The 12,207-nt window shown below is 56.8% G+C and overlaps 1 protein-coding gene across 9 annotated transcripts in view; it reads left to right on the top strand.

Annotated features, from left to right (window-relative positions):
• The first annotated feature begins 361 nt into the window (after positions 1-361).
• PAX7 (paired box 7) overlaps positions 362-12,207 on the top strand; it is a 106,014-nt gene continuing 94,168 nt past the window's right edge. For 3 of the 9 annotated variants that reach the window (XM_081580888.1, XM_081580882.1, XM_081580884.1), the window contains exons 1-4: positions 362-1,033; positions 3,546-3,781; positions 4,341-4,467; positions 5,684-5,812. In XM_081580888.1, the coding sequence (XP_081437014.1) occupies positions 949-1,033; positions 3,546-3,781; positions 4,341-4,467; positions 5,684-5,812 (577 nt within the window). In that variant the 5' untranslated portion in view covers positions 362-948. Of the gene's footprint in view, positions 1,034-3,545; positions 3,782-4,337; positions 4,468-5,677; positions 5,813-12,207 lie in introns of all 9 variants that reach the window. The other 6 variants (XM_081580887.1, XM_081580881.1, XM_081580883.1 and 3 more) reach the window with 3 other exon arrangements.

Here is a 12,207-nt window from a genome sequence, read left to right as displayed (position 1 = left end):
GAGGATTAAAAAACAGAGGGGGAAAAAAATAAATTCGTAGAAGATTTCTTCTCGTTATTGGTCCTCGGCTGCCTTCCGCCCTGGCCCCCTGCCCTCCTCATGAATAAAAGAAAAGTCCGAACCCATCGCGTCCCATTCGCCGCCGCCGCCTCCCGCGCGCGCTCCAGCCAGCACTTCTGCGCAACTTACCCGGCGGATCGCTCGCCCCTCGCCTCCCCCTAACCCCGCCACTCCCTTATCGCCCCCCTCCGGCCCCCGAAACCCGAGAGGTTCCTTCTTTCCTCCCCAGGTCTTCTCGAGGGGGGGCGGGGGGAGGCGGGAGTGTGAAAGCTGGCGTGTCCGCGAGGAGCGAGTGTGGTCGGAGAAAGAAGGCGTGGAGAGGAGCCGGAGAGGAGAGGGCGGGGGAGCGAGAGGATAAATATATAAATAAATACGGAAACCGGAATCCAGTCCGCAGCCGCTCGGCTCAGAAACTTTGGCCCGCAGCGCGGGAGCGCGGCCCTCGCCAGTCCGAGGCTGGGGGCCCAGACTCCGGCCGCGATCCCCCCGCCACCCCCGCCAGCCTTGCTCGGCATCCGGGCCGCGTCCCCGGCTGCTGCCCCGCGCATCCGTCCGCACAACTTCTGGCCGAGCGGGGCGGGCAGAGGAGGCCTCGGGGTGGCTGTGTTTGTTTGTTTGAACTTCCTCGTCGCCACCTCCCCTCTTTCCCCAGCCTCCCGACCTCCGCCCCCCAACCTCACCACCCCGCCCTTCCCAGCTCCTGGACGCCAGCGGCAGCCGCCGGGGGTGGGGGGTGGGGAGTGTTCGCCGAGGGGAGGGGGAGGAGGTTTAAAAAAAAAAGGAGACGAAGAAGAAGAAGAGGAAAGAAAGAGATCGCGGCAGGGGGAAGGGGAGCGGACGGGAAGCGATTTTTGCCGACTCCGGACCCGCCGCCGGCGTGCGCGGAGAATGGCGGCGCTTCCCGGCACGGTACCCAGGATGGTGCGGCCGGCTCCCGGGCAGAACTACCCGCGCACGGGGTTTCCCCTGGAAGGTAAGAGCGCCCGGGGTGGCCTCCCTCCTCCGCCGGGGCCTCCGAGTCCTCGGAGAGGTGGCGATCTTCGCGGGGTGGCGGTGGCGCCAGCAAGTGGGGAGCCGGGGGGGTTCCTTCCCTTTTGGGTCCAAGTCCGGGCGCCCGACCCAGGAAGTTTCTGGGGACCCACACTTGTCCGTTTCGCGTGGGTTTCACCGACCGGCGGCTCCAGCTTCACAGGTCCCGGGTCCTGGCCTTTCCCCGCTGGGCTGAACTCCGAGTCGATCTCGACTCCTAGTCAGTTTCAAGTCCTAGTGGATCTCAACTCATTCCGCTATTTTCAGATACTTTCCACCTAATACTTTCTTGGCTTTCCCGTGTTCTGCCAGCTACGGGGCTTTCTACTCTTGTTTTGAATTATTCTTTTCACCCCGGGATGGTTTAACAATCCCTTTTATTTCGAAATACCAACAGTGTGTGATGTTTTATATGTCTTAACTAGGATCTCGTCTTCGAGGCTGGAAACAAACTAATGTGAAATAATAAACTAACATTCCCGCCCCCCGGGAACTTTCCACTCGGGCTTCCGAACTCTAGTAATCCCTCGGGAGAGACCTCAAGACTGCGAGAGGGTACGGAAATGTCCAGACAAGGGGAAAGTGTTGGTTTTCTAACGTGTCCTCCCTAAACACCCAGCACCGGGGATGAGCCGAAGGGACCGGCGCGGGGAACAGGTTCTCGGCTCCGGCAAGGGCTGGAGCGCACCGAGACCCTTTCCTGCGTTTTTGTTTTGTTTTCTTTTTAAACTAATATTAGGCCTTCGACCTGTCAGCTGAGGGATCCCTTGGCTTCTGGGGTAGGTAGCCCAGGATGTCAGACGTGGTTAGAGATAGGTGCGACTTTTATTTTTTAATTACGCTTCTTATTACTGTATGAGCCACTTGTGCGCGAGGAAGGGAAACCAGGCAAGCAGGGGAAGGCTGGGCAGGCGGCCTGCGATCTGGGGAGGGGGGTGTCCCTCCGGCAGCTAGACGGCGCGGGTCCCGGAATTAGACCGCGGCGAGGAGAGCGGCTCCGTGATCAAGTGCGCGCGAGCAGCCACGCAGGCGGGAGAGCGCGCCGGCCCGGGGATTTGTCGCAGCGCTCTCCTGTAGCGAATGCAAGTAAAACAGGCGGCCGCGGCCGCGCAGCGGATTAGGACAGTATTTGCCCAACATGACGGAAAATACTGAGGAGAGCCGAGTGCCGGCCGCTAAAGAGGCTCTTGAATATAAAGTTGGGCGCTCAAGAGCCCTCCAGCGCTAATGCATGTCCCGCCACGGAGACCGAGTGACTCTGACTTGGCGACGCACGATTTCTGATTAAATCCGAGGGTGGCTTCAGGCACCCACGTTTTCAGAGCGGGGGAGGGAGGGGACCGGCAGAGCGAGGGGAGGAGGCGGTAAGAACAGCTCAGCCTCCGAGCCTCTGCTTGCCTCCTTTCTTCCAATTATACTGTCAGCTCCCTCCACTCCCGGCGGCTGTGAAATCGTTCTAATCTACCAGATCTCCGCGGCCGCCGAGTCCCCAAATTGGGGGATCGAGGCTGGATTAGTGCACCGGGTGTCCCCACCCCACCCCCAACCTTCTGGGAAGAAATTGTGTGGACTCTGCATTAAAGCTTCCTCCGCGTGCTCCCCTGGCCGGCCCACACGGAGGAACCACGTCTGTCTTCCTGGTTCCCAGAAGGGACTCTTGCCCATCTGTGTCCCCGCCTCTCCCAACCTGCAGGGACAGTTCATGGGTGTCTGAGGCCAAATGAGTATTTGATTTAGGACCTTGCTGACAGTGGAGCAGATCACCCCCAAATCATCCCCAAACGAAATCTGAACTGTGAGAGGGGTTGGAAGGAAGGGGAGTCCCTCGAGGGGCAGCCAGGAGCCCCCGGGGGCAGCAGCCAACGGCTTTCTGTCGCTGGTCCCTCTGCTGTGCCTTGACTGTCCAGTTATGGGTAGGACAGTTCTGCTGCACAAGCCAGGGCTGTAAATACTAGTTATCAACCAGCCTTTCCAGGGCCGATATCAAATGGATCAGACTTGACCACTCAGAGCATGGAACCAACCAGATGGGCCCCGTCTCACCCATTATCAGCCTCTCTAGAAGGCAAGCTGCCGGTCCAGAGAGCCATGGGCCCCAGAGTCCCCAGGCCACACCGGTCTCTAGGCTCTCCCCTCTCCCGCCACTTCTCAGATGCAGATCCCCCAGGTGTGTCCTCACCGCCTCTAGTGCGGCAGGACTGTGGACACGGCATCTGGGAGGACTCTGGCAGCCAGCCCTGACCACTCTCTCCATCCCTGCCAGGCCTTCCCTTGGCTTCATGGCAGCTTTCCCCCAGATGTCTGAACTCCACAGCTCCAAATGTGGGGGACGGAGATCTGCCTACAGGGATCCTGGGGCTCAAACTAAACTGAAGTCCAAAGGGCAGCACTCAGGGCCGCATCCTCATCCTCACCCCGCGTCTCTCTTTCTCCTCCTCTCCCCCTTCCCTCTCCAGTGTCCACCCCACTTGGCCAAGGCCGGGTCAATCAGCTGGGTGGGGTCTTCATCAACGGGCGACCCCTGCCCAACCACATCCGCCACAAAATAGTCGAGATGGCCCACCACGGCATCCGGCCCTGTGTCATCTCCCGCCAGCTGCGCGTCTCCCATGGCTGCGTCTCCAAGATTCTCTGCCGCTACCAGGAGACCGGGTCCATCCGGCCTGGGGCCATCGGCGGCAGCAAGCCCAGAGTGAGTGTCTTTGCCGCAGAGCTGACAGCCAGCCTTCAAGGGCTGGGGGTCCTGGCTGTAGCCCCTCTCTCTACCTTGTGTCATCCAGTAGCAGTAGGGAGTCTACATGCTACCTATGAGCAGAAGAGTGGAAGAGGGTCCCCAAGCCCAGACCTCCTCCATTATTTGAATTTCTCAGGGATGGGGATAACTGGGGTCCAGATTGCACAACAGGCCACTGAGTCATTCCTGTGTTGTCCCTACATCTGCCCAGAACCCCGCTGCCATCCCATATGAGGGAAATCTTTCTTCAGTCTTGCCTGGAATAGTGGGGGGGGGGCTAATTAGGTTTCTAGTTTATTACCCATCACTATCCTATTCCACATTCCCCAACCCCAGCTGCCTTCCTGGGAGCCAGGAACAGGTTTCTGGAAAGGATGAAGCCAATCTCAGAATGGAGGCATGCTGACCAGAGCCATCAGCCTGGCCCTGGGGCTCCTGGGAGGTTGATGTTAAAAGTGTCTCCCTCCCCCCATCCCATCTTTCCACTCCGACTCTCCCACCTCCACCTCTGAAGCAGGTGGCGACGCCGGACGTGGAGAAAAAGATTGAGGAGTACAAGAGGGAAAACCCAGGCATGTTTAGCTGGGAGATCCGAGACCGGCTGCTGAAAGACGGGCACTGCGACCGCAGCACCGTGCCCTCAGGTGAGAAGGCAGCTGCGCCAGCAGAGTGCGCCCAGGGTCCTCACCCTGCCTCTTCTTTCTCCAAGTCCCCAGGGCCAGGGCTTCGGTCGGTGGGGCTGGAACTGGGAGACAAGAGGAGATGACGGATGACAGGGAACTTGGAGAAAAAGTTGGGAGAGAAAGGAAGCGAGGCCACGGGGGAAATTAAAACCGAAAGGGAGATGGGAACAGGGAAGAAGGGAGGAAAAGAAGTTAGGAAAGGAGAGAGGAGGGGAAGGAAGGGAGGAGGATGGGAGGAAGGAAGACAAGAGGGAGAAAGGAAGGAAGGGGGGGAGCGGGGAGGAAGGAGCTGAGCAGAAAGTTTACAAAGTTGGGTGACAAGGGAAGATCCCCTTGGCGCCTTCGCAGAGAATGGCCTGCAGAGATGAGTCCATCCTAGAAGGGTAGGTCACAAGCTCCCTGGACTTCTTTCTCCAAGTCGCCATTTCTGTTCTGTTGCTGCCACCAGCCACCAGTGGGTCCCAAATGTGGAGGCCCTGGGTCTTGCTGCCTGTGGGTGGGAAGGTGCCCCCAGGTGTATATGTGTGTGTACCTGAGCATTCAGGCTTATGGGGCTGGGATGCGTACCTGAGTGTGGGGAGCAGCTAGCTGGCTGGAGGGGCTCCAGGGAGGTCCTGGGGGGCGGGGTGGGTATGAGTGCTCTAGGGGAAGGTAGGCTACCCACTCCAGTGTTCTCTGGCTTCCCCGGGGGCTCAGCTGGTAAAGAATCCGCCTGCAATGCAGGAGACTCCAGTTTGATTCCTGGGTCAGGGAGATCCTCTGGAGAAGGGATAGGCTGCCCACTCCAGTATTCTGGCCTGGACAATCCCATGGACTGTGTAGTCCAGGGGGTTGCAAAGAGTCGGACACGCCTGAGCGACTTTCACTGACTGAGAGTATGTGATAGTGCAAAGTCCAAGTGTGCACAGAGACGTGATAAGGAGGCACAAGGTGGGTGCCTCTGTCACAGCCTGGGGGAGTCCGTGCCCCAGGTGAGTCTCCACGTGCGTGACAGCACTTCTGGCTCCCAATAAGGGCACGTGTTTACCTGCGATAGGGGTAGGGTGGGTGTGAGTCCCCCTGAGTGTGTTTAGGGGGGAAACGCGCTTCCGTGATTTCTCCCAGCGCCCCAGGCGGCCGGCCTGCGCGGCCCCAACGACTTATACCCGCTCTTTGCCTTTGAATTTCTGAGGTTTAGTGAGTTCGATTAGCCGAGTGCTCAGAATCAAGTTCGGGAAGAAGGAGGAGGAGGACGAAGCGGACAAGAAGGAGGAGGACGGCGAGAAGAAAGCCAAGCACAGCATCGACGGCATCCTGGGCGACAAAGGTAGGGGGCCGCCCGGGCCAGGGACGCCCGAGCCCGCGGGGCTCCTCGTGCGCCAGCGTGCGGGCCAGTGGTGGCGCCGTCCCACCGGACCGGAGGGCGGAAAGAGAGCCTGTCGGGGTGTGCGGCTCCCGCGCGACGCCGGTGCGCGGCAGAGCAGGGTCCAGCCGTCCCCGGGGACCCGGCAGCGCGGGGGGTGATCCGGGGGCCGCGAACTGCGCATCCTGGCGCGCCCGCTCCAGCCGAGGACTCCGGGCCATGTGTCCTCCGGGGCCGGCGTTGTGGCTGCTAGGTGTCGATCTATTATTTATAGGAAACTTGGGCAAAGGGGCGGGGGGCGAGGAAGGAGGAGTCGGCTCGCGGCTCCCTAAATGAATTTGTTAACCAGACCCGCACACGCTCTTTAAACGGTCCCTTGAAACCCCGCCTGACAGTTGACTGACCGCTGCAATCAATAAAAATTAGCGCGAGCCGCGTGGGCAGCTGCCTCACTCTCCGATCCAGCGATGCCAGGGCCGCAAAGACAGCGCGGAGGCAGAAGGGCACATTTTTAAGGCGCTTTCCTCTTGGGCAGCACCGGTGGGCCCAGGGGTTGAGGCCAAGTTCCCAGATGCCCAGGGTCGGGGGTCCCCGTGGGAGGGAGGGTTTCGGGCTCCACCAGGCCCTCTCCCATCTTTTCACGGGGCTGGAGTCTGAGTCCGGCCGTTTCTGGAGATGAGCTAGGGAAGGCATTTCTCTTGCAAGCGCTGCACGCCCAGGAAAGGGGGGCGTGCTTTTGTTTACTGATGGGTTAGTTTCAGGAGAAAGGAAAGTCCTTCCCCATCACACTGCCTCCGCAGGTCTCTTTGAGACTTGGTCAGTGTGCTTCAAGGAGGGGGGGGGGCGTGTAAAAAGAAATAAAAGCGCAAGACCCAAAGTCACAAAGATGGACCAGGGAAAGAAGCTAAACCTCCAGACACACAACGCAGGGAGGCAGCAGGCAAACAGGAAAGGCAATGGCCATTCTAACCTCAAAAATAAAAATAAAAAGTGGCTTTGGAAACAGTGGGGAGTATCTTGAACCCTGAAACTTGTTCAAGCGCAGAGTTTTGTTTGCGTTTCCTCCCAGGGGTTTATTGAGGTTCTCTTCTCGTCGCTTTCCTGGAACTTCTACCCAGGTCTCCCTCTGGGTTTCAGTAGTCTCTCCCAACCTTGAAGATGAACTTCACAGACAAAGCCCGCTTCCAAAGACAAGTCCCAGGGAGGCCCAGCCCCCACAGGCCTGGCCCAAGTGGGGAGGGGGGAGCAGGGGCAGCCCAGTGTGAGAGCAGGCTGGGGCTGGGGAAGGGGCGGGCTATTGACATTCAGGGCCCCTAGGAGAGCCCAGTCCCACCGGGACAAAAGGGCAGGAAAGAAAGGGAGCGGGCTGTGCCTGGCACCCCGCTGCGCAAAGCCTGCGGAGGGCCTGGGGTCTGCAGGGGGTGGGGGAGCTGCATGCCAAGGAGCCCCTGGCTGGTCAGAGGCAGCCCGGGATCCCTGCGTGGGGACCCACTCCTTATTTCAGTTTGGAGTAGAAGGGGACTTAGTTGGACTTCCTTTGTGGTGGGTGTGGGCGGGGACAGAGAACTCGAATAATCTTTCCTGGCCAAATACAGCACAGCAGACGCATCTTCTGAGAGGTACCATGGGAGAAAAGAGGAGGTTTGGTTTTGTTCGGAGAGATTTTTAGGTGTGTGTGTGTGTGTGTGTGTGGCAGGGGTATGTCCAATTCAGTCTGTGAGGGAGCACAACAGATACATTTCTCCTGAGACAGAAGAGAAAGAAAGGAAGAGGGTAGCAAGTCGGGTCTGACGATGCCTTTGGCTCAGAGGAATCCAGGGGTTTCTATTGCTGATCGGGGCTTACAGAACCAGCGGACAAGCAGTTTTGCTGGACAGAGGTTTTCCCTGAGTGGAACCAGGAAGCTCCAGGTCCCCAAGTGTTTAAGGAGGAGGCTGGCAGTTGCAGAGCACTGGCGCTTCTGGGAGTCTAGGAGAGGAGTTGCAGAAATGAAATGAAAGCGGTGGGCCGGGTGTCCAGAAAGCCGTGTGGTTTTGGAGTGGCAGGGGGCGTGTGGAGCCCTGTGGCTGGGAGCTGGAGGGCCGAAAGTGCTTGTGTCTCTCAGTGTGGCTGTCTGCCCACCGGTCTTTGGAACAGTCATGTGATTCTGCGTGGATGTGTGATCGCAGACGGGCGGAATGATGATGTGAGAGTGGGGAAGAGAGAGGGCTGTCTTTCCATCTGTGGACAAATGGTATCTATCAGCTCTGGATTTGAGTACCTTGACCAGTGGCTGGCATCCTGGTGAACCACCCAGTTGGAAACTCTCATCTCTCTCCCAGGCCCCGGATGTCAGTTTCATGGCCAAGTTAAAGGTGAAAAGACCTCCCAACCTCCACCCAAGTGGGTCAGGCGGGGAGAGGCAGAGATCCCCTTGGGCAGAGCAGGGGGAGGGGTGCACACCCACAAACTCTGTTTTGGCTTCTTGCTCTTGACAAATGCTTTCTCCGGGGGTTGCCCCTCTCATGGTGGGGAGTCGCCCAAGAAGGGGTTTAAGAGCTCTCCTCTTTAAGCGCTAAAGAGAGATCCCTCCCTGAGTCCGTTTTTTCCTATCGTCCGCTTGGCATTTAATAATGTTAAGACTTATTAGAGCTGGTAATGAAAACTGGGACTGCTGAATAGGAAACTGTGTTGGAGAGGGGTGTAATAGCTTCCAGGCATGGTAAGAAACTATTTATCCGCAATCAGTCCTCACTCTCAGAGTTTGAAGCACAAACGTTAAGTTGAAGGGTTTTAAAGCAGATTAAATTGAGCTTTTATTTCTGTGCACTTTCATCTCTGAACAGCTCACTCCTGCTCCCCTTGGGCTGATATTCATGAGGCTGTTCATATTTTTTTTTTTTTTTTTGCTCTTATCCTTGTTAAGACTGAGTTATTAGGATTGTTGGTTGTGAGAATTCTCAGACTGCTGTGGATAGGGGCTTCGGCCACACTCAGCACACCTGGAAAGGTTCCTTGCCCTCAGCCACTTGGCCTCTCTCCTCCTCACCCCTTCTCTGAGAATCAGGGCAGACCCAGGCAGGGACTCGCCTGGAGAAGGATTTGAGGAGGGATGGGAAAGAAAAAGAGTCTCCCAACCTGAGTCCAGGGAGACGTTTGTGGGAAATTTGATAGGGGTTCGCAGAGAGTCAAACCATTCTTCTGTGAGAGCTGAGGGAGTGAGTGTGAAGAAATAATTTAGAAAAAGTAACAACAGTAATAATCAGTAAGAGGCCTCTTGCATCTGACAAGTTTAGGCTGAAACTGACCAGATCAGACCACAGTTGGTCTCTAGAGTAGAAAGCCCAGCTGGGTCACAATTAATATGAAATAAGGGGGAAAGTCACACGATTAAAAAGAAGAGTGTGCATTCTCCCGGGGAGAGGAGGCAAGTCTATCTGAGAATCTCTTGACGTCTGAAGTGGGGGCCAGGGGTCTGTGTGAGAGGAAGCTTTGTATTTCTTTGCGTTTTTCCTTAATTTATTTTTAAAGCAGCAAACTTACAGGTGTGGAGTGAGAAATGACGGAGAAGGATCGGAAGGAGGGGAGAGCCCGAAGTCTCGGTTTTAGACACTTGTAAAAGGAGGTGGGAAACAATTTAATTTGGCAGCAGCGATAGCTGCTAATGCGGTTTTCGGTCGTTTGCTACACTGGAGGAAGCTGTTTTGATTGTGTGTACAAGGACCTGCCAAATTTAATTAGGCTCCGGGGGAGCGAATGAATAGGGGAAGGGGGGGCAGGGCTCCCCTCAGCCCACACCGTTTTTTCGGCTTCACACCTGGAAGGGTCATTGTTTACTGGAGAGGCGAGAAGGGGAAAGGGGAGGGGAGGGGCCCCCAGGGAGAGGGGCCCTTGGAAGCGGAGGAGGGAGGGGTCGAAGAGAGTCCATTTATCAAGAAACAATCTGCATTGATTTAAACCAACAAGTTCCCTCCTCTGTAAATGTGTGTTTAGAGAAAGGTAATTGACACTCCACCAAATCAAAGGATTACCCCGGGTTGGCAATCTAATCAAACAGAGTCCAGGCGGGATTTGAAGCTGTTCAGAGTGGGATCAGCTTCGCATAATGGGGGCTCGGAGGAAGATGGGAGGGTGTCAGGCAATTCCCCGGCTTTAGGCAGCGCTCGGCGGTGGATATTCAGTGAGACCGGAGGGGGAGAGGGCGGGGGCGAGGGCTGCGCCGAGCCGGGGCGGTGGGGGGATGGGGGGAGCGGAGAGGGGGCGCGCGGGGTGAGGGGGGAATCTACCCCGGCGGAGGGGGCCCCGGGCGAGGGGCGAACCCACACTGGGTTGACAAGACTCCCCCTGTCTTTCCTCTACTCCCCCCAACCGAAGACGAGAGAGGGGGCGGAGGGAGCTGGGACTAACGAAGAACAACAATGAGATAACTATTACAAAGGCGAACCCTGGCGCGCGCGCGCTCGCAGCCCCAGAACCCACGGTAAATAAACAGAGTCGGCAAACTGTTTGCCAGATAAACTTGTGCCTAAATCGAGTGTGACGGGCAAAGAGAGAAGAGACAGAAGGAGATAAGGTTGGAGGGGGAATGAACGAACATAATCTAATAGAAGACATTTAGAAAACAAACTTGAAACAAGCGAGAACAGGCGAGCGGAGGGTAATTACCCGCCCCGGAGAGCGAGGGACGCCTTCGGAGGGCTGCGGGTGGGGTCTCGGAGACGCGAGCCGCCGAGAGCCGCGCGCTGAAGAGGAGGCAGGCCTTCGGGACTCCGCAGGGGACCAGGAGAGGGTCCCCCGGGCACGCCAAGGAGGGGGCTCGGCTCCCAGACTGAGGCTCCCGCGCGGCCCCCCGTCTCCGAACGCGTTTGGGAACAGGGTGGGGTTCCCCCGCTGCGAGGGCACGTGGGTTTTCTGTTCACCCCCGGGCGCGCACAGCAACGCACCGGCTGCTTCCAGGCGTTTATACCTAAAAGACTTGGTGTGCACGGCACAGCCGTTAAAGGAATTAGATATTTACCAGTTTGAAATGAGCCTGGCTAAGAAGAAGAGAGAAGAGAGAGAGAGACATTGAAAAGATGAGGCTGGGGGAAGACTTCAAACGAATTCATCATTTGGAATGGTGGAGAGGAGATTTACCAGACAGTATTGGGAAGTTATTTAGATATTAATAACACATTTTCCTGAGGCGCGACCACGGCGGCCATCTGCGCTGTTCTCCGAGCTATTTGGCTGGGTGAAATATGGGCGTCTCAAATGTTGGGAAGAGATAACGCAATCAGGCTAACCCTGGTCCTAAGACGGCATCGCAGCGTTAAACCCGGATTAACCTCCCCCTCCCACCCGCGCGGCCCCCTCCCCTTTCACAGCTCTCCAAATTTTTCAGTGGAATTTACATGGAAGGATTTAAAAGCACATATAACAGTAGCCTTAAAGCAGTAAGGTGATTAGTTGGGCTTTTTTTTTTTAAAGGACGTCTTTCTGAAAATGATAGCTGTCACACACCACATTTTATATAAATAATGTTATATACAAATATATATTTTTTATATAGGGAGAGAGCACTGAGCAAATGAGATTTCCTTCTAGGTTGCCTGTTTGGCGTTTCTATTTACCATCATCAGCAAAGTTGATGAGGCTTCATTCCTAATGGGGACTAGGATATAAACATGAAATGTACAGGATCCCGGGCTCTGGCTCTGGCCCTGGGACAAGCAGAGTCCAAAGCCAGAGAGAACTCACAACACATAATAGACAGTCCCTGGTGCGGAGAAGCCTTCCTGCTACAAAGAGGGACACAGAAGAGACACCCCAAAGGGGATGCTCTCCAGGGGCTTTGGGGCCTTGAAGGCCATGACTAAGGGGGGCACATTCCAGGAATTCCATAAAAATAGTTCCTCTCCCTCTCCCACTCCAGACTAACGAGGTAATTAGGAAACCCAGTTGGGGTTGGGGGTAAGAGGGATTTGAAGGTTGGGACAATCCCCCTTTCTCAGTTTTTGCTGTCGCGGACCTTTCTGCTTCTCCCCCCAACCCCTTCCCCCAGCTCTTGCTGAAAGAGGAAAGGTGGAAATGGGGTCAGCGCTTTCTGACCCGCTCCGGAGCGATTGGCCCCGGCCGGGGTCGGGTAGGGGGAGGGAGGGAACGCGCCTTCCCAAATCGAATCAAGGCAGAACGGTGACCTAGGGGGGAAACTTCCCCATTAGTAGATAGATCTCTCCAGAACTTCAAACAAAGTGGGGGGAAGGGAGAGGCGAGGCGGGGGGGGGGGCAGTCCGGAGAGCGCGCAGCGGGGACAAGGAGCTAGCCAAGGGGAGGGGCCTGCAAGAGGAAGAGAAGGGGTCGAGGGCAAAGGGGAGGTGGGGGCCAAAGGAAGGGGGTGC

The sequence above is a fragment of the Giraffa tippelskirchi genome, chromosome 3 (assembly GCF_054371585.1).
Source record: "Giraffa tippelskirchi isolate mGirTip1 chromosome 3, T2T-mGirTip1v1.2.pri, whole genome shotgun sequence".
NCBI classification, from domain to species: domain Eukaryota; kingdom Metazoa; phylum Chordata; class Mammalia; order Artiodactyla; family Giraffidae; genus Giraffa; species Giraffa tippelskirchi.
The sequence above is the reverse complement of the archived record's forward strand: the minus strand, read 5'-3'. Positions and strand labels throughout refer to the sequence as shown.